The sequence below is a fragment of the Balaenoptera borealis genome (genome assembly GCF_965194805.1).
Source record: "Balaenoptera borealis genome assembly, chromosome: 4".
NCBI lineage: Eukaryota > Metazoa > Chordata > Mammalia > Artiodactyla > Balaenopteridae > Balaenoptera > Balaenoptera borealis.
The window spans coordinates 11,947,540-11,969,483 of record NC_138861.1 but is presented as its reverse complement, the minus strand read 5'-3'; the positions used below and the strand labels follow the sequence as shown (position 1 = coordinate 11,969,483).

General features: G+C 37.0%; 1 protein-coding gene across 10 annotated transcripts in view; it reads right to left on the bottom strand.

Annotated features, from left to right (window-relative positions):
* The window catches only part of CCSER1 (coiled-coil serine rich protein 1), a 1,297,084-nt gene that overhangs the window by 729,496 nt on the left and 545,644 nt on the right, over positions 1 to 21,944 (bottom strand). For 6 of the 10 annotated variants that reach the window (XM_082391649.1, XM_082391651.1, XM_082391654.1 and 3 more), the window contains exon 8: positions 5,247 to 5,369. The exons of the other annotated variants lie outside the window; for them this stretch is intronic. In XM_082391649.1, the coding sequence (XP_082247775.1) occupies positions 5,247 to 5,369 (123 nt within the window). The remainder of the gene's footprint in view (positions 1 to 5,246; positions 5,370 to 21,944) is intronic. 10 annotated transcript variants of the gene reach the window in all.

Genomic DNA, 21,944 nt, shown 5'->3' with positions numbered 1-21,944 from the left:
GAGAAGTTCTCTCAGTTCACTATCTTAGTCATCTGATTATAGTACTGTTGTATTATTTTCTTATTCAACACACTGCATCTTCCTCACTTTAGCATCCTTTACAGCAGGGGTCTCCAACCCCCGGGCCATGGACCGCTACCGGTCGGTGGCCTATTAGGAACCGGGCCGCACAGCAGGAGGTGAGCGGCAGGCCAGTGAGCGAAGCTTCATCCGTATTTAGAGCCGCTCCCCATCGCTCGCATTACCACCTGAGCTCCGCCTCCTGTCAGATCAGTGGTGGCATTAGATTCTCATAGGAGTGTGAACCCTACTGTGAACTGCACACGTGAGGGATCTAGGTTACATGCTTCTTATGAGAATCTAATGCCTGACGATCTGAGGTGGAGCTGAGGCGGTGATGCTAGAGCTGGGGAGTGGCTGCAAATACAGATCATCATTAGCAGAGAGGTGTGACTGCACAGAGACCAAAATAAATCAACTGCTTGCAGACTCATATCAAAACCCTATCAGTGAGTGGCAAGGGACAAGCTGCATCTGGTGGCAGGCTTTATAGTGGCAAGTGAGTTGACGTACTTCAGTTGCACAGCTGCATCTGGTGGCAGGCTTTAAGTCAGAATCCAACACTTACTTTAGTCTGCACGTGGCCCGCCCATTATTTTATTTACCACTTCCTTTCCCACACTGCGCACTTGTCTCAGTCACAGTTTTGGTAAGCCCACAAGCTAACCCTAGCCAAAATGAGTAAAACACAAATGTCGCTGGTGAGCTTCTTTGGAAAGGGGGAAAGACCCAAGGATGAGACAGCAGAAGGCTTGAAGACTGTCAACAAAAAGAAAGCTGCATTTAAAACAAAATACCAAGAGTCCTACTTAAATTACGGGTTCATTGCAACAAGTGATTCACATTCTCCAAGCCCGCTTTGTTTAATGCGTGCTGATTGGTTATCCAACAAAGCCATGAAACCTTCAAAACTGCTTCGCCACATGGAGACCAAGCACCCTGCATTAAAAGACAATCCTTTGGAGTTTTTCAAAAGAAAAATATGTGAACATGAAGAACAGAAGCAATTATTCAAGGCCACCACTTCATCAAATGTTTCTGCACTGAGAGCATTATTCTTAGCGGCTAACCACATTGCTAAAGCTAAGAAGCCCTTTACTTTTGGTGAAGAGTTGATCCTGCCTGCTGCTAAGGACATTTGCCATGAACTTTTAGGAGAGGCTGCAGTTCAAAAGGTGGCACGTGTTCCTCTTTCGGCTAGCACCGTAACTACACGAATTGATGAAACAGCAGAGGATACTGAGGCATAACTCTTTAAGAGAGAATTAATCCAGGTTGATGAGTCTACCGACGTTGACAACAAGGCAACAACGCTTGTTTTTGTGCGATATATTTTTCAGGAGGATGTGCATGAGGATATGTTATGTGCATTTTTGCTGCCAACCAACACCACAGCTGCAGAACTATTCAAGTCTTTGAATGATTTCATACCAGGAAAACCGAATTGGTCATTTTGTGTCAGTGTATACACGGACGCAGCGGCTGCCGTGACTGGATGGCTTTGTGGTTTCACTACTCGGGTCAAAGAGGTTGTTTCTGAATGTGAGTCTATGCACTGTGTCATCCATAGAGAAATGCTGGCTAGCCAAAAAATGTCACCTGAACTTAACAACGTTTTGCAGGATGTGATTAAAATTATCAACCACATTAAAGTACACGCCCTTAACTCACGTCTGCGCAGCTCTGTGAGGAGACGGACGCAGAGCACACACGTGTTCTCTTATACACAGAAGTGAGATGGCTTTCTAAAGGTAGATCACTGGCCAGAGTTTTTGAGTTACAAGAGCCGCTCCAGAGATTTCTTTTAGAAAACAGTCACCACTGGCAGCACATTTCAGTGACAGAGAATGGGTCGCAAAACTTGCTTACCTGTGTGACATATTCAACCTGCTCAATGAACTCAATTTGTCACTTCCGGGAAGAATGACAACTGTATTCAAATCGATAGAGAAAGTGGTTACATTCAAAGCCAAACCGGAATTATGGGGGTGACGAGTGAACATTGGGAATTTTGACATATTTCAGACATTAGCAGAGATTTTGAAAGAGACTGAGCCAGGGCCTTCTTTCTCCCAGTTGGTGCAGGATCACCTACCTCAGCTTTCAAAAGAGTTTGAGCATTACTTCCCAACCACAAAAGACCCCCAAACTGGGAAGGAATGGATCCGCGACCCATTTGTGAATAAGCCAGGTGAATCGACTTTGTCCGTGGCTAGAAGAGGATCAACTGCTTGAGATCTCAAATGACGGTGGCCTTAAAAGTATGTCTGAGACAACTTCAAATCTCCATACATTCTGGATTAAAGTCAAGGTGGAATATCCTGAGATTGCCACAAAAGCACTGAAGAGCCTGCTTCCATTTCCAACATCCTATCTTTGGAAGCAGGGTTTTCTGCAGTGACGGCAACCGAAACGAGATTACAGAGTAGACTGGACATAAGCAACACACGTCGGGTGTCACTGTCTCCCGTCACCCCCAGATGGGACCATCTAGTTACAGGAAAACAAGCTCAGGGCTCCCACTGATCCTGCATTATGGTGAGTTGTAGAATTATTTCATTATATATTACAATGTAATAATAATAGAAATAAAGTGCACAGTAAATACAATGCACTTGAATCATCCCCAAACCATCCCCCCTCCCCCCACCCCCGGTCCCAGGCGCCAAAAAGGCTGGGGACCGCTGCTTTACAGGGTCTGGCACGACACTCTGGTTAGGAAGGCTGAATACATATCTGTTGACCTGAACAAATGACGTAAAATCATTGAGAGCATGTTGGAAAACATACTTAAAAATCATGTTTGGTTTGGCATTGAAGGGGTTCAGGACACACTACTCCCCAAAGATGGCACAACGGCACATTAAATATTTCAAGTTGAAGAATCTGAGAAGTGGCATGTGCAGGAAGGACTTTCTGACCTTCCGTTGAAGCAGGTCATAAAACCCTCCTGTGAGAGGTGCCCTTCCTTTACCTGGGGGAAAAGAGCATCTTCTTCATCTCTGAAGACAAGAGACACAGAGAGAATCTGAACAAACAAGCCTTGCTACAGTTCCGCCGTTTTACTACACTCACCTCATACTCTTTGTCCTATCATATCTTTCCACAACTGTCCACTCTTCATCAGACCTAGCATAAAAGCACTCGGTTTTAACTGTTTCTTTGTGTCTTCACTTCCTCATGAAGGCCCCTGTGTCATGAAAAACTTAGATTAAATATATTTGTATGCTTTTTGCTCTTTAATGTGTCTGTTATAGGGATTCTAGTCAAGAGCTTAGACAGATAAAGGAAAGGGATAGTTGTTGTCTCCCATAGCATCATAAATAAATAGTTTATTGTATAAATAGTAAAATTAAGTATCAGGTGCATGGTAGATTTTATAGCTGCTATCTAAATTGTATGTATGCAACTCAATCTATTTGGATGCTTTTTTGAGAAATTATCATTTATCAGTGCATTTAAATATTTGTGTATTAGATGATAGCCAATTTATTTTTTCCCTAATATAAAAGGTTTACATTTTTTTATTCTGTTACTAATATGTTTTAAATTACTAAGCAATTTTTCCCATTAGCATATCAAAGATAAGAAGCACTATAATTTTTTTTTTTTACTTTACATCTCTATTTTTTTTACTACAAAAATATAATTCAGTTCTTTTTTTCGTGATGGGAGAAAAAGGGGCTGATTCTTGATACAAGAAACGGGGACTATCATGGGCTCAGTAGTCCTCCTTCCCACTTTGAGCTTTGACTATTTTATGCTTTATGCCACATTTAAATATAGAAGGAAGTATCAAAATTTCAAAGAGAAAACTCCATGGCCTCTTTAATGCTCTCCCTGGCTTAGCTTACCACTGTTAAAACTGAAATAGAAGTGCAAGAGCTAGTCCCTTTCCTGTGTACCTAGAGTAGCTGGAGTCCCCTTGCAATTAGTTCCTTTGACGTGAATTTGAGACAGAAAGGGGGCAGGGCACAACCTTTAAAAGAATAACATAGCCATTGAGGATACAACATAAACTGGTTAGAACCAACTAGGTCCAAGATGGCAGACAAGTTGACTTCCCCTAGACCTTGAGCCTCATTATACGCTCATTGTAACACATCAGCATGCTAAATGACACACCCACAGGCACCATGACAGTTCCAAGCCTGACCATAAAAGGTCAAAAAGTGGGCAGTGGCCCAATTCCTAGAAATCCACGCCCCTTCCCCAAAATAGTTGGAATAATCATCCCACTCATTAGCCTATGAAATTACCCACCCCTGTAAAAAACTGACAACTCTGTACCCTGGCAACTCTTGCCTTCTGAGATGGTCTGCACTTTTGTCTATGGAGTGTGTATCTCCCTGAATAAACCTTCTTTCACTTTACTATGGCTCGTTCTTGAATGCTTTCCTGTGCGACGCCAAGAGCCCACACTTGGCAGCTGTCCCAGGGACTCGTCCGAGACCTAGGACATGACCATCCTCTCGTGCCCCACTTTTTTTCCTGCAACAAATTATTTGTGCACTTCTAATCTGGCACTTTTCTGCTCCCTTGGTTCCATGGATCAAGTGACCAAGACCCTGGAGCACTACCTAGAACAAGGGCTTTATTTTTTTTACCCAATCCCACTTTAAAAGTGGGACAAAATACTAGCAGAACATGATAAATATTTTTATAAAGGGAAAATATTTTTTTTACGATGAGAAGAGAAAAAGGGTTACCCTCAAATTACTTAGTTTTAATCTGGGTTTAAATCTGATGAGTCTTCATAAATTTATTTTGAGTTTAAACAATATATTCATATCAGTGGGAAAACATATATATACAGGGTCCTCTGTGTTCCTCGTTTTATCATTTTAACCTAGTTTTACTATAGCTTCAGAAAGTACCTAATGAAACTTAAGAATTACTTTTATTCAATAAGTACTTAATGAAAATTTAAAAGAGGACATAAACATATAAATATGAAACTAAGCAGGACCCTGTTTGGTACAAAGCCTTTCTATGTCCCCGTTTCTTGTTTCTTGTTTGTAGGAAATAGGCCTTATTCAGCTTCCTGAGTTCCAAAGAGCAGATTCAAACAGTTGCTAATCAGGGAAGGGAGGGAATGTAGAAACAAAGGAGAAGCAGTCTAGAAACAATAGTGCAGAGATAAAGCAGGGTCCTGGTTCCTCCTCAAGGAATATACATAACAATACCTTTGAGTTCTTCTGCGGGGGAACTAAGGCCCCCACCCAGGTAGAGGATGGTGACTTCAAGCTGAGCACAAGATTCTTGGAATATGTCCCTGTTCCTTCACCACCAACCAATGAGAAGAAAGTCTGCACACAATGGAAAACAAGAAGACTCTGACAGCCTGTCCAAATGATTCTCCTTTTCAAAACTTTCATGGTCGAGCAGAATCTTGGGAATTGGTTTTTGGACATGAGTCTGCCTTCTCCCCAGGTTGCTGGCCTCCTGAATAAAGCAATCTTTCCTTTCCAACCAACAACTGTTTTTCAAGTACTGGCTTTCAAGCAGCGATCAGCCGAACCTGAGTTTGGTAACACACACACACATACATATATATATGCTTCTTGTCCTCTAGTAGTTCACACTTTGACATGAGAACTGGGAACATAATTAATTTCAAAACTTTTCAATTCTTTTAAAAAAAATTGTAAGAAAATCCATGTGTGTGTATCATAAGTACCTCAAAATTTAAAATAGAGGCTATTTAGCACATGACATAAAGCTATCAAGAATAATTGAACATATTACATAATGTAATGTCATAAAACAAATCTATAGACTGCTCAGAAACTTAGATGCTAAAAAAGACCATACTAGCTAACTTCAATTAAAAAACTTAACTTGATTATTTTGGTGCAAGTTATTCTTCAAGAATCATGCCTTAAAATGTTGAAAAGTTGCTTGTATTTCTGTGTAGAGGAGTTGAATATAGAGACAAATGTTACATTAATGAAATCATTACAAGTTATGTAAAACATGAAGATGATATTTGGCATTTAAAATTAAATATTAAATATTTTCATATTAAATATTTTCTTATGTATTTTAAAAGCTTGGTTTTTAGGTAAAATCAAAACATATTCTGAGTAAAATGGGAAACATATTTTAGAAATGTAAGTTCCACACTGCATGTAATTTAGCCAAGGGAGCAGGTATGGTTGGAATTTTTTTTTCCCTGTGCTTAACTTCATTACCGTTACTGATAGCCATTTTATTCACAAATTACTTTAGGAGGTTCAAGTTTTTGTTTATTTTATTGAATATAAGTCTCAGTTAACAGTGTTTGCATTGCTAATATCAAAGTGTATTGATACCTCAGTTGGGTTTTCTTTCAAATTTAAGTAGGCAATTTGACCATTTATGTGAGAATACAGTAAAAACAGATTGTGTTCATTTTTCTTGTTTTTAAAATATCTGTAGAAGTGCTGACAACACAAGAAGACAAGGCTTCTCCTGCTTTTTAGTATCTGCCAGAATAAGGTGCTAATGAAATCAAGCTAATGGGTTGTCATTTGAATACAAATGTAACACGTATTTACTGACTAACTATTGTGTAAAATACACTGCTAAATAGTGTGGCAAATTACAGAGACAGCACAATAATGTGATACATGGGGGTGGAGTGTATAGGAAGATATGGAAAAATAAACATATGCCAATAACTGTATAACAATAGTAGAAAAACTTTATAAGAAACTCAGAGATGTATTTAAAATATTCTGTTATTTGTCCATCAGTAATCACTCCCCCTTCTTCCTAGTAACACAGCCCCGGTGTTTTGGGGATAGTAATGTATCTGATCAAAAGATTACATTTCTCCAGCCTTTTTTGCTGTGAGGTCTGGCCAATGACACATAAGCAGAAGTACTGTGTGGGATTTCCAGAGGGGCTCTTCACATGAAGAGGCTCAACTAACAAGTATGTCACTTTTCACCTTCCCCATTTCCTCCCTACTACTACTTGGAACGTTGCTTTAAAACAAGAACTCCACTAGACTAAAGTGGTCTTTATTACAGAAGTTGGACATGCGCAAAGCAAGACAGAACAATAACAGGAGTCAGGGTCCCAGACAACCTCCAGGAACAGCCCTATTTACCCCCTCTGGGCTGCTACCTCCAGACGTTTTTTGTGTGTAAGAATAAATACCAAAAATGTTACCAAGATTATCAAGTCAGGAAAAGATTAGATGCAGTTAAGGGAAAAAAGGATATACGAGACAGAGTATTAAATAACTTCACCATATTGGGTTACTTCAAATTAAAACACCCAATTCTTTCTATTTTGGGGGAATACAGGTTTTACCTCAACTGTACACAATTGTCTGGCTAATTCTACATCACCTGTATTAACTGGATGAAAACAGGGACCAGATTAAATTTATGATAACTCAAAAGACGCTTTGATTAGATAATTCAGTATCAGAAGAGAGCATATTATCATGATTTCTATTAACATAAACAATGATAATAAATCCTTACCTCTCTGCATATCAGATGCACACACACATATATACACTTAGGTATACAAGTACTGCATATACATAGAAACATGTTAAAGCACAACATGACATAATAGCTTTTTCATTTAACAAATATTAAATAGGTATTCTGTGCCAGTCACTGTTGTATGAGCTGGGAAAACAATGGTGAATTAAGTCTGTGCCCATGCTGACCTTCTATTCTACTGAGCAAAACTAGTTTTAAATATATACGTATAATTTCATGTCAGGTGACAAGGGTTTTTGTACTATGAAAAATAATCAATGTCACGAAGTAAAATAAATCAGGAAAAGGAGCTGGAATACGACAGTTATTTTAGGCAGGGTAGTTGGAGTAGGATTTTCTGATGTGCTGTGACACAGCACAGATTCTTAAATGCAGTGATGGAATGAGTCGTATGATAATCTGGAGAATGAAGAATGGAGACAAACGAAAAGTTAGTACAACTGTCGTGAGGAAGGAGAGAATTTGCTATGTGTAAGAAACAACATGAGGTCAGCATGGCCAAAGCTAGAAAAGACATGCCAGAGAAATCAGAGATGAGATCGGAAAAGCTACCACGGGCTAGAAGATACAAGGCTTACAGCCCTTGGCAACTAATTTCACTTTAACCTTGTGTCTGATGGGATGCTTCAAGCAGGGGAAAAACACAATACAACTTGTCTTTTATAAAGAAAACGCCGGCTCGTTGTGAAAAATGGATTATAGAGGAGACAAGGGTAGAAACAGGAAGGCCAGTAAGAAACCACACAACACTCTGGGTGAGAGATGATGAGGATGATGGTAGTATAAGTGGAAGAAATGGAGAGACTTGGAATATACTCATATATATTCAAGGCAGAGCTGACGTGTGCTGATGGATGGAATGGGTGTGAGAAGAAATGAGAAGAATAGAGTCAAAGATGAAATTTTTTTTTCTCCTTTGGCCGGAACAATGAAGGAGTTCACAAAATCATTTACTGAAATGGTGAAGGAGATCTGTAGACCCAGAGAGAAATAGATTTAGGACAGTGAGGTGGGTATAATGGCATAATAATCAAAAATTTTGAATGGTTTTATCAATTTGGAGATTCCTAATAGATATACTAGTGGAGCTACTGAGTAGGCATTTATATATATGAGTCTGAAACTCAGGTAAGTCTGGGATGGAGTTAAAATAGTTGTGAGGCATCAGGCCGTAGATAGTATGAAATCAACCAGGGAATGAGCGCATCCAGAGAAGAGAAAAAACTGCAGGGAAGGGGATTGGGATCCAGGACAATATAATATTTACAAATTGGCTAATATCACTTGAGATTAGGCATCAGAACTTTCACTTCCCAGGATAAAAACTGCCCCTAATATTTAAAAAAATGCATCACTAGAAATTAGAGTATCATATTTTTTTAAAAATGTAAATATTACCTATGCTGATCCAAACATAGATTAACACAATACTTTAGGCCCACATTTATCTAACTCCCTAGAAGCAATCTAGATAAGGTTGGAGAGGAAAGAGTCTCCTCTCCTGTGAATTCAGAAGACAGTATGTTTCTTAAATCCCAAGGTAAATTGTCTGATGAATTATTCCACAGAAACAGCGGAGTTAACTGCAAATGAAAAAGAACTATATGCTATTAGATTTATTTTAAAGTATTTATTATCATTGTTTTGTTAATAGCAATCATGATAATATGCTCCTCTGTGATACTGAATTATCTATCTAGTCAAAACATCCTTTGAGTGGTCATAAAAGGTCCTCTGATCTAGTCCCTGTCTTCATTCAATTAAGACAGATGACACAGAATCAGACAATTGTGTAGAGTACAATTTATAGCATAGCATAGTACTTGAAACAATGGGTTTTGAAATCATTCTGGCTCTGCCATTTATTAGAGATATACTGGGGATATTAAAAAAGACTCTAGTTTCAGTTTCTTCTTATAGAAAATAAGGTTAAAGACGCCTAGTCTAATTTACGGAGTTTTTCCTGAGAAAAATATATGTAAAACATCTTAAAGTCTGTTTAACCCATTGGAAGTGCTCGAGAAATTAAAGCTTGTACTATAGTTATTTTTTAGATAAGCCATAGATTTAAAGAGTCTTTATGGTTTAGCAGGAGTAACACTCTAAACAGATAATTTTTGAGCAAATATTTGGAATACGGTCTATTTTAAAACCAAACCTGAATATACTAGAATTTTGACTGTGTTTATAACTTTTAACATTATCTTAAAAGAAATGTTATGTCTTATACTTTTTAATTGAAAAAATACTGGGTTATCTGCCTCATACATGTTGAAGTCTAAAATATAAACACAGACATAAAATAATGCTTTGTTATTCAGAAAGAGGGATATACTACTTGAAATGAATTCTGTGATAAAGTTAAAAAACCATAAACCTCAATTTAGAAAGCAGATTACTCAAAATGAACATGTTATGTAAAGATGCTAGCACCTAGCAAACAACTGAAAATACAATCTCATAACTCAATAATCCAATAAGACAAATTCAAATACTTTAACAACTATTTAATATCCTATTAGCTACCATTAATCTTTGTACATATTGGTTCCTTAAATCACTATTTATATTGATGTTTCTGTATTTTTTTTCTCCCCTCAAGGAGCTCTTGAGAAGAATGTAAACACCATATGTTACATAGTGTTACGACAAAATTATAATTACTTACTCAAGTCACTAGATAGTTTAAATCTGAATAAGTGTAAAGTTATTTTAGAGGCAGCTGCTAACACTTAAACTGTTTTTACCACATAAAAATGTATCAAATTATGTAGCTAATAACCTAATTATACAACATGAATACACTGAAGAAAAGAATTTTGTGTACTTTAATAAATCTCATTCTGTATTTGTGACTAAAGCTTTAAAACTAACTTATAAGACTGCAAATAGTGACATTACACCATGTGGCTTATGAAAATTTGTCTGACTTTTTTATTGTGAACTTTATACTCACTTCTTAGAGACAATTTTGAACAACATATGAATCTTGCTATACATACGTCTGACTTTATGCACCAGTTTTTGCAGAACTTCACTGAAGCTTTTATCAAATCTTTGCATGCACTAAATTAAGTAGACTTAAAACAAGTTAGTTCCAGCATATTTCCCATAAAACAGAAATGATTATTCATGAAGTTCTGATGCTTTCCTAATAGACAATCACTTTATTAAGACATATTTCAAAGAAGAGACAATTCCAAAATCTTTAACTGGCTTTATTCTTAAACACTTAATAAATAAAATCTGTGTGACAAGGAAAGAAAAAAGTTAAAACAAAATTCATAATGCTAACTGCCATTTTTGGTCCTGTCAAACTAAGTAGATATTGGCTCTTACTCTTTACCAATATGCATATAAAATTGAATGTGTATTGTTTATTATATTTCATAACCATGTCTAGAGTATTCAGCCTGGTTTTAACATAGATTTATTCCTCAAAGTTCTTTAAAAATAAATATAAAAACTCCACATTATATAAATTATATATACACTTTTTTAAAAAACAGAAATTAGGAAAAAAAACGGTATATTTAAAGATAAAAAGTCCACTGTAAAATCTAAGCACTTTGAGAGTAGACACCAGATGGAAAAGAAAACTGGAAAGCAGATAGACACATGAAACCTGAAACCTGAGCCAGTAGTGTACCCCCAATCCCCAAACAACCCTACTTTTACTGTGGGATCATAGCAAAGCTATGTACCTACGAAAGTGGGACTAAAAATGGAGCTGACAACCAGAGGATTGGTTGAAAATATTCCATGCAGCCACACAACTTCTCCTCCCTTCCCTAGCAGAAGATAGAAGTTCATTCTCTTCAGGAAAAAAAAAAAAGTATATATATAATATATATTACTGTATATATTACATATTTTTATATATATAAATTAAAGAAACATCAGGCAAAAGTGGGGAAGGGAGTACTTACTGAAAAGAGGTAGATTAAATTAAAATGAATAGACATTTTTTCCAAAGAAGATATACAGATGGTCAACAGGTACATAAAAAGGTGCTCAACATCATTAATCATCAGGGAATTGCAAATCAAAACAATAATGGGATATCACTTCACATCTGTTAGAATGGCTATTATCAAAAAGGCAAGAAATAACAAGTGTTGGTGAGGATGTGAAGAAAAGGGAGCCCTCATGCACTGTTGGTGGGAAAGTAAATTGGTGCAGCCACTATGGAAAACAGTATGAAGATTCCTCAAAAAATTAAAAATAGAACTACCACATGATCCAACAATTCCACTTTTGGGTATTTATCAAAAAAAGAGAAAAAAAAGAAAACACTAACTCAAAAAGATATAGGTACCTCCATGTTCATTGCAACACTATTTATAATAGCCAATATATGGAACAAACTATGTGTCCATTGATGGATATGGATAAAAAAAAGAGTTTTATACTTATATACACATGCACACACACACACACTGGAATATTATTCAGCCATAAAAAACAATGAAATATTGCCATCTGTGACAACATCGATGAACCTCCAGGGCATTATGCTAAATGATATGTCAGACAGAGAGAGACAAATACCATAAGATCTCTCTTGTATGTGGAATCAAAAAAAAAACCAAAAAAACCATATTAATGCGAGAACAGATTGATGGCTGCCAGAGGCCAGGGGTAGGAGAAATGGATGAGGGGGTCAGGAGGTAAAAATAATAGGATTTAAAAAAATAAAATAATGTATTGAATTTCAAAATGAAAAGAAAAATTTAGGATGACTAGATAAATATTATTTTCATCACCTTGTTTTACTCTTCTCAGACAACCTTATTCCCTCTAACCACAAATACCTGAAACCAACCACCGACCACCAATTCCGAAATTCTCATTCTTTAAAAAAAAAAAAAAAAATCTACATATTAAATCCTGAAAACCCAGTGTCCTTCGCCCCACTTGTGCACATGCCCGGCTGAGCTGAGGTGTTGGCAGTAGCCATTCTGCACTAGGAAATCTGGTCGGAGGAGCTGGGTGCGAGGCCTCTGCACGTAGGTCCCTGTGAGCAAGTGGAACCTGACTAAGCACAAAGGAAAAAAAAAGCCATCTCAGAGCTGTGACTATTTTCAAGGCTACTGGTTTTCTCTGTGGAACACAGCCTTTGGGGCAAAACAAGGAAGAAGCAGGTGATTCTAATGTGCAGCACAGAAGGACAGCCACTGCAGGCCAGCTTCTCCAACTCTGAAGGCACTCCAGTCGTGTGGCTGACAACATCTTGGTGTTCCGGCCGGGTGTCAGGCCTGAGCCTCTGAGGTGGGAGAGCAGAGTTCAGGACATTGGATCACCAGAGACCTCCTGGCCCCACGTAATATTAATCAGCGAGAGCTCTCCCAGAGATCTCCATCTCAAGGCTAAGACCCAGCTCCGCTCAATGACCAGCAAGCTACAGTGCTGGACACCCTATGCCAAACAACTAGCAAGACGGGAACACAACTCCAGCCATTAGCAGAGAGGCTGCCTAAGATCATACCAAGTTCACAGACACCCCAGAACACATCACTGGATGTGGTCCTGCCGCCTAGAAAGACAAGATCCAGCCTCATCCACCAGAATACAGGCACCAGTCCCCTCCACCAGGAAGCCTACACAACCCACTGAACCAACCTTACCCACTGAGGGCAAACAACAAAAACAATGGGAACTAGGAACCTGCAGCCTGCGAAAAGGAGACTCCAAACACAGTAAGTTAAGCAAAATGAGAAGACAGAGAAATACACAGCAGATGAAGGAGCAAGGAAAAAACCCACCAGACCAAACAAATGAAGAGGAAATAGGCAGTCTACCTGAAAAATAATTCAGAGTAATGATAGTAAAGATGATCCAAAATCTTAGAAACAGAAGAGAGAATATACAAGAAACGTTTAACAAGGAACTAGAAGAACTAAAGAGCAAACAAACAATGATGAACAACACAATAAATGAAATTAAAAATTCTCTAGAAGGGATCAATAGCAGAATAACTGAGGCAGAAGAACGGATAAGTGACCTGGAAGATAAAATAGTGGAAATAACTGCTGCAGAGCAGAATAAAGAAAAAAAAATGAGAACAATTGAGGACAGTCTCAGAGACCTTTGGGACAATATTAAACATACCAACATTCAAATTATAGGGGTCCCAGAAGAAGAAGAGAAAAAGAAAGGAACTGAGAAAACATTTGAAGAGATTATAGTTGAAAACTTCCCTAATATGGGAAAGGAAATAGTCAATCAAATCCAGGAAGCGCAGAGAATCCCATATAGGATAAATCCAAGGAGAAACATGCCAAGACACACATTAATCAAACTATCAAAAATTAAATACAAAGAAAAAATATTAAAAGCAGAAGGGGAAAAGCAACAAATAACATACAAGGGAATCCCCATAAGGTTAACAGCTGATCCTTCAGCAGAAACTCTGCAAGCCAGAAGGGAGTGGCAAGACATAATTAAAGTGCTGAAAAGGAAAAACCTACAACCAAGATTACTCTAGCCAGCAGGGATCTTATTCAGATTCGAGGGAGAAATTAAAACCTTTACAGACAATCAAAAGCTAAGAGAATTCAGCACCACCAAACCAGCTCTACAACAAATGCTAAAAGAACTTCTCTAGGCAGGAAACACAAGAGGAGGAAAAGACCTACATAAACAAACCCAAAACAATTAAGAAAATGGTAATAGGAACATACATATCCATAACTCCCTTAAATGTAAATGGATTAAATGCTCCAACCAAAAGACATAGACTGGCTGAAAGGATACAAAAACAACACCCGTATATATGCTGTCTACAAGAGACCCACTTCAGACCTAGGGACACATACAGACTGAAAGTGAGGGGATGGAAAAAGATATTCCATGCAAATGGAAATCAAAAGAAAGCTGGAGGAGCAATTCTCATATCAGACAAAATAGACTTTAAAATAAAGACTATTACAAGAGACAAAGAAGGGCATTACAAAATGATCAAGGGATCAATCCAAGAAGATATAACAATTGTAAATATTTATACACGCAACATAGGAACACCTCAATACATAAAGCAAATGCTAACAGCCATTAAAGGGGAAATCGACAGTAACACAACCATAGTAGGGGACTTTAACACCTGACTTTCACCAATGGACAGATCATCCAAAATGAAAATAAATAAGGACATATAAACTTTAAGTGATACATTAAAGAAGATGGACTTAACTGATATTTATAGGACATTCCATCCAAAAACAACAGAATACACTTTCTTCTCAAGTGCTCATGGTACGTTCTCCAGAATAGATCATATCCTGGGTCACAAATCAAGCCTTGGTAAATTTAAGAAAATTGAAATCATATCAAGTATCTTTTCCAACCACAATGCTATGAGACTAGATATCAATGACAGGAAAAAATCTGTGAAAATACAAACACAGGGAGGCTAAACAATACACTATTAAATAACCAAGAGATCACTGAAGAAATCAAAGAGGAAATCAAAAAATACCTAGAAACAAATGACAATGAAATCGTGACGACCCAAAACCTATGGGATGCAGCAAAAGCAGTTCTAAGATGGAAGTTTATAGCAATACAATCCTACTTCAAAAAACAAGAAACATCTCAAATAAACAATCTAACGTTACACCTAAAGCAATTAGAGAAAGAAGAACAAAAACCCCCCAAGTTAGCAAAAGGAATGAAATCATAAATATCAGATCAGAAATAAATGAAAAAGAAATGAAGGAAATGACAGCAAAGATCAATAAAACTAAAAGCTGGTTCTTTGAGAAGATAAACAAAATTGATTAACCATTAGCCAGACTCATCAAGAAAAAAAGGGAGAAGACTCAAATCAACAGAATTAGAAATGAAAAAGGAGAAGTAACAACTGACACTGCAGAAATACAAAGGATCATGAGAGATTACTACAAGCAACTCTATGCCAATAAAATGGACAACCTGGAAGAAATGGACAACTTCTTAGAAAAGCACAACCTTCTGCACGTGAACCAGGAAGAAATAGAAAATATAAACAGACCAATCACAAGCACTGAAATCGAAACTGTGATTAAAAATCTTCCAACAAACAAAAGCCCAGAACCAGATGGATTCACAGGCGAATTCTACCAAACATTTAGAGGAGAGCTAACACATATCCTTCTCAAACTCTTCCAAAATATAGCAGAGGGAGGAACACTCCCAAACTCATTCTATGAGGCCACCTTCACCCTGATACCAAAACCAGATAAAGATGTTACAAAAAAAGAAAACTACAGGTAAATATCACTGATGAATATAGATAAAAAAATCCTCAACAAAATATTAGCAAAAAGAATCCAACAGCACATTAAGAGGATCATACACCATGATCAAGTGGGGTTTATCCCAGGAATGCAAGGATTCTTCAATATATGCAAATCAATCAATGTGATACACTATATTAACAAATTGAAGGATAAAAACTATATATCATCTCAACAAATGCAGAAAAAGCTTTTGACAAAATTCAACACCCATTTATGACAAATCTCTCCAGAAAGGAGGCATAGAGGGAACTTACCTCAACAAAATAAAGGCCATATATGACAAACCCACAGCCAACATCGTTTTCAAAAGTGAAAAACTCAAAACATTTCCTCTAAGATCGGGAATAAGACAAGGTTGCCAACTCTCACCACTATCATTCAACATAGCTTTGGAAGTTTTAGCCACAGCAGTCAGAGAAGAAAAAGAAATAAAAGGAATGCAAATTGGAAAAGAAGAAGTAGAACTATCACTGTTTGCAGATGACATGATACTATACATAGAAAATCCTACAGATGTTACCAGAAAACTACTAGGGCTAATGAATGAAGTTGGTAAAGTAGCAGGATACAAAATTAATGCACAGAAATCTCTTGCATTCCTATACACTAATGATGAAAAATCTGAAAGAGAAGTTAAGGAAGCACACCCATTTACCATTACAACAAAAAGAATAAAATACCTAGGAATAAACCTACCTAAGGAGAAAAAAGACCTGTACCCAGAAAACTATAAGACACTGATGAAAAAAATTAAAGATGATACAAACAGATGGAGAGATATACCATGTTCTTGGATTGGAAGACTCAACATTGTGAAAATGACTCTACTATCCAAAGCAATCTACAGATTCAATGCAATCCGTATCAAACTACCAAAGGCATTTTTCACAGAACTAGAACAAAAAATTTCACAATTTGTATGGAAAAACAAAAGACTCCTGAATGGCCAAAGCAATCTTGAGAAAGAAAAACAAAGCTGGAGGAATCAGGCTCCCTGACTTCAGACTATACTACAAAGCTACAGTAATCAAGACAGTATGGTACTGGCACAGAAACAGAAATGTAGATCAACAGAACAGGATAGAAAGCCTAGAGATAAACCCACACACATATGGTCACCTTATCTTTGATAAAGGAGGCAAGAATATACAATGGAGAAAGGACAGCCTCTTCAATAAGTGGTGCTGGAAAAACTGGATAGCTACATGTAAAAGAGTGAAATTAGAGCACTCCCTAACACCATACACAACAATGAACTCAAAATGGATTAAAGACCTAAATGTGAGGCCAGACACTATCAAACTCTTAGAGGAAAACATAGGCAGAACACTCTATGACATCAATCACAGCAAGATCCTTTTGACCCACCTCCTAGAGAAATGGAAATAAAAACAAAAATAAACAAATGGGACCTAATGAAACTTAAAAGCTTTTGCACAGCAAAGGAAACCATAAACAAGATGAAAAGACAACCCTCAGAATGGGAGAAAATATTTGCAAACAAATAACTGACAAAGGATTGATCTCCAAAATATACAAGCAGCTCATGCTGTTCAATATCAAAAAAACAAAACAAAAAAATAAAAACAAATAAAAAAACACAAACAAACAACCCAATCCAAAAATGGGCAGAAGACCTAAATAGACATTTCTCTAAAGAAGATATACAGATTGCCAACAAACACATGAAAGGATGCTCAACATCACTAATCATTAGAGAAATGAAAATCAAAACCACAATAAGGTATCACCTCACACCAGTCAGAATGGCCATCATCAAAAAATCTACAAACAATAAATGCTGGAGGGGTGTGGAGAAAAGGGAACACTCTTGCACTGTTGGTGGGAATGTAAACTGATACAGCCACTATGGAGAACAGTATGGAGGTTCCTTAAAAAACTAAAAAGAACTACCATATGACCCAGCAACCCCACTACTGGGCATATACCCTGAGAAACCATAATTCAAAAAGAGTCATGTACCACAATGTTCATTGCAGCACTATTTACAATAGCCAGGATGTGGAAGCTACCTAAGTTTCCATGGACAGATGAATGGATAAAGAAGATGTGACACATATATACAATGGAATATTACTCAGCCATAAAAAGAAACGAAATTGAGTTATTTGTAGTGAGGTGGATGGACCTAGAGTCTGTCATACAGAGTGAAGTAAGTCAGAAAGAGAAAAACAAATACTGTATGCTAACACATATATATGGAATCTAAAAAAAAAAAAAAAAAGGTTCTGAAGAACCTAGGGGCAGGACAGGAATAAAAGCACAGATGTAGAGATTGGACTTGAGGACATGGGAAGAGGGAAGGGTAAGCCGAGACGAAGTGAGAGAGTGGCATTGACATATATACACTATCAAATGTAAAACAGCTAGCTAGTGGGAAGCAGCTGCATAGCACAGGGAGATCAGCTTGGTGCTTTGTGACCACCTAGAAGGGTAGAATAGGGAGGGTGGGAGGGAGATGCAAGAGGGAGGGGATATGGGGCATATGTATATGTATAGCTGATTCACTTTGTTATACAGCAGCAACTAACACAACAATGTAAAGCAATTATACTCCAATAAAGATGTTAAAAAAAAAATGCTGAAAACCCCATATCCTCATCCTTTTTCCCTTTATTGCTCTCAACCTGACAGCATAGATTATCCCTTCCAGGCAGGAATCTCTCCTGGCATTTTGTCCCTACATATCTAAGCCCAGTTTGATGACCTTCCAAGAAATTCTTTAAACTGTCAAATATCCTATAATAAAATCACTTCCGTTTCAACTAGCTAAAGCAAATTATATTCTTTGGATCTATGAAAACTGACCAATATTCCAGGTGGCTTTTATTCCAGGATTGCAAAGATGGCTTAAATTTATTAGGTCTGTTAGTAAAAGAAATATATAATCTTAGTAGAATTATGATCTCAATAAATGTCAAGCCTGAGGAATGGAGGGATGTTTATTATTTCTTTTTTTTTTTCTTTTCTTTTCTTTCATTCTCTTTTCTTTTCCTCTCTTCACTTCTCTTATCTTCTCTTCTTCTGTCTCTTCTTCTATCTCTGCCTCTATTTGTGTGTTTATCCCCTTCAGTTATCAGTCAGAATCATAATTAAAATAAAAACACTGTAGACTTTCTGTAGTATAGTAGTTCAAGCTACAGTCTTTAGAATTTTAGAAACCTGAGTTGGAATTCCAGCTGAGCCATTTACCAGCACTGTGACCTCTAGTCAGGTTCTTAACTGCTCTAAGCTTCAATTTCCTTATCTGTAAAATGAGACAATAATCATGTGTATTGAGGTTTAATACTCAAAAGAAGTAGATAGCTTTTAGGATTTCCAGTTTAGAGAAACTTGAAATGTATATAGCATTTGGCTATAGAATAATCTTAGGAAAGGTAATATTTATAAATCCAAACAGCTGTTGGCAGGAATGCAGTTATCTCTTAAGCAATGGTTATTACATAAATACCTGCTAAAGCAGAAGCCAGATTCAGACCACAAGATGAGACACTGACAAATAACAAGAGCAATTAAATACTGAATTCCCTAGCATGAAGTTAGTCTCATACAGATAATTTGTATCCAGGATTGGTCCAGCTATGTTTATAGAGTTGTAGGGAAAAAAAGGGATAAGCTACAGAAAATTTGGTAGGCTACTTGTATAGCTTGATAGGCTTTGTTATATGTATCAGCTTATCAATGGCTAATGTAATAAAATGAGTATTTCAATTTTATTATGAAAAAACACTAGAAAAGAAACTAGGTCTTAAGTGAGCTTTTTTCACCATTAATTCATACAACAATTCATTCTTTCATCTACTATTAGTATATTATATACTAGTTCTATACTAGACACTGAAATAGGGAATATAAAGAATATAAAATATATCTGTATTTATGAAAATCTGCATCTATTGGGGAAGACTGTAAATATATTTATAATATAATTTTATAGTTCTATATTAGAAGTGAAATTAAAAGTATTGTGGAGACTTTGGGGAAGAAGTTTCACAAAGGGGGTGGCATTTAATTGGACATTAAGTGAGGATTAGAAGTTTGCCAGACAGAAAACTGAAGATAAAGGAAATGGCTTTTATAATTCAGCACAGTGGATATTCCTTACTCTGTATTAATATAATAACCAATTAACAATTGACAGAAAAAGAAGAGTAATGTGCATGCTAATTATTTAAATAATCAGCTCAGCGATTATGAACAAAGATTCCTATGTCAAGAATAAGACCCAGATCTTACATATGTGTCATTACTAACTGTGATAGTAAGAATAATGCCCCTTTTCTTCCTCCAATGATGTCCATGGCAAAGGAGAATTAAGACTGAAGATGAAATTAAGGTAGCTAATCACCTGACTTTAAAATAGGGAGATTTTCCTGGGTTATCTGGTGAATTCATGAAGGTCCTTAAATATCATAGGGAGAAACAGAGAGTCAGAATCAGAGTGATGCATCCATCATAAGAAAGGCTTAATAGGCCATTGTTTTAAAGATGGAAAGAGGCAAAGGAATGCAGGCAAACTCTTGTAGCTCAAAAAAGTAAGTGAATGGATTATCTCCCAGAGCCTCCAGAAAAAACTCAGCTCTGCCAACACTTTGATTCCAGTCTAGGGAGACCTAATTCTGACCTCTGACTTTCAGAACTATATGAAACTAAAATGAGAATTGTTTAAAGGCATCAAGTTTGTGGTAAGTTGTTACAGGAACAAAATGAAAGTAATACATTAACTACAACTTTTTAAGATATAACAATTAGGTAAATATAAATATATGGATATTTTAGTGTATATTTATGAAAACCTAGACTACCTATAAACTCTATTATTTTAATAAAGATATAGACAATCTTCATCCTATTTGATGAACAGATCTGCATCTGCATGTACAGATGAAGGCAATCAATAATAGTGGATAACATGAAAATCCTTCCTATTTCTTATCATTTGTATTTGATTAGTACCATTTGATTTTCTAGGAATTGTCAAATTTCGAATGAAGTTCAGAGCCCATTCTGTGGAAATCGAGCTCAAGAAGAATTATAAAATTTTCTTCATTTTGCATCTTAAAATTTGTTCAACTTGCTATGGTATGAATGTGTGTGTCCCCCAACCTTTATATGTTGAAATCTTAACATGCTGAGGTGATAATATTAGGACGTGGGGCCTTTGGGAGGGGATTAAACCATGAGGTCAGAGCCCTCAGGAATGGGCTGAGTGCCCTTATAAAAAAGGCCTCAGACAGCTCCCTTGCTACTTTTACCATGTGAGGGCTACAACGAAAAGACAAAAAGAGGGCGTCTAGGAAGTGGGCCCTCACCAGACACTGAATCTGCCAGTGCTTTGATCTTGGACTTCCTAGCCTCCCGAACTGTGAGAAATAAATACATTTCTGTTGTTTATATGCTTCCTAGTTTATGATATTTTCTTAGAGCAGCCTGAACAGACTAAGACACAACTCTTGCTTGCTCCCTGTACCTCACTGCTTGTAGAAGGTAGTTGAAGTTCTCTATAAAGCATGTGAAGTCCTTCACAACAAACAAATTCTTCCTTGCCACGTGGGCAACACACAACTGAATATTTACAATTTCTAGACCTTCGTGGTCTAGCTTGAGACCTTGGCGCTTACTTCTCCTTTGCCTCACGACACTTCCCTTTCCTCAGCTGCATCTCTGAACTTTTGAAATACTTGACATTTTTGCAGGCCACGTTGAACTACAACCGGCATTATGATATTCTGTAGCTTTACACAGTCTGAAGAAAATATTTCTGCCCCAGTATCTTTACGTAAGGTCTTACACATAGTAGGAACTCAATAAATGTTTGTTGATTGCTCTGAATGACTCACTACATTCAAGAAAATAACAGAAATAGTGAGAAATGATAATAGTAGAACTATTATCACTAAGTGAGTAAGGCCCACAGGAAAGAACAAGAAAGAGAAGGAGAGAAACAGCTAATGTTAACAAGAGGACAGACCACTGTCGGTTTTGTTCCTGTAGGCATCATTACCAGAAATTATGACCCAGCTCTCTTTAACATGGTGTAGCAGCTGGCACAGCTCCATTTTCCTACTTGGCTCTATTG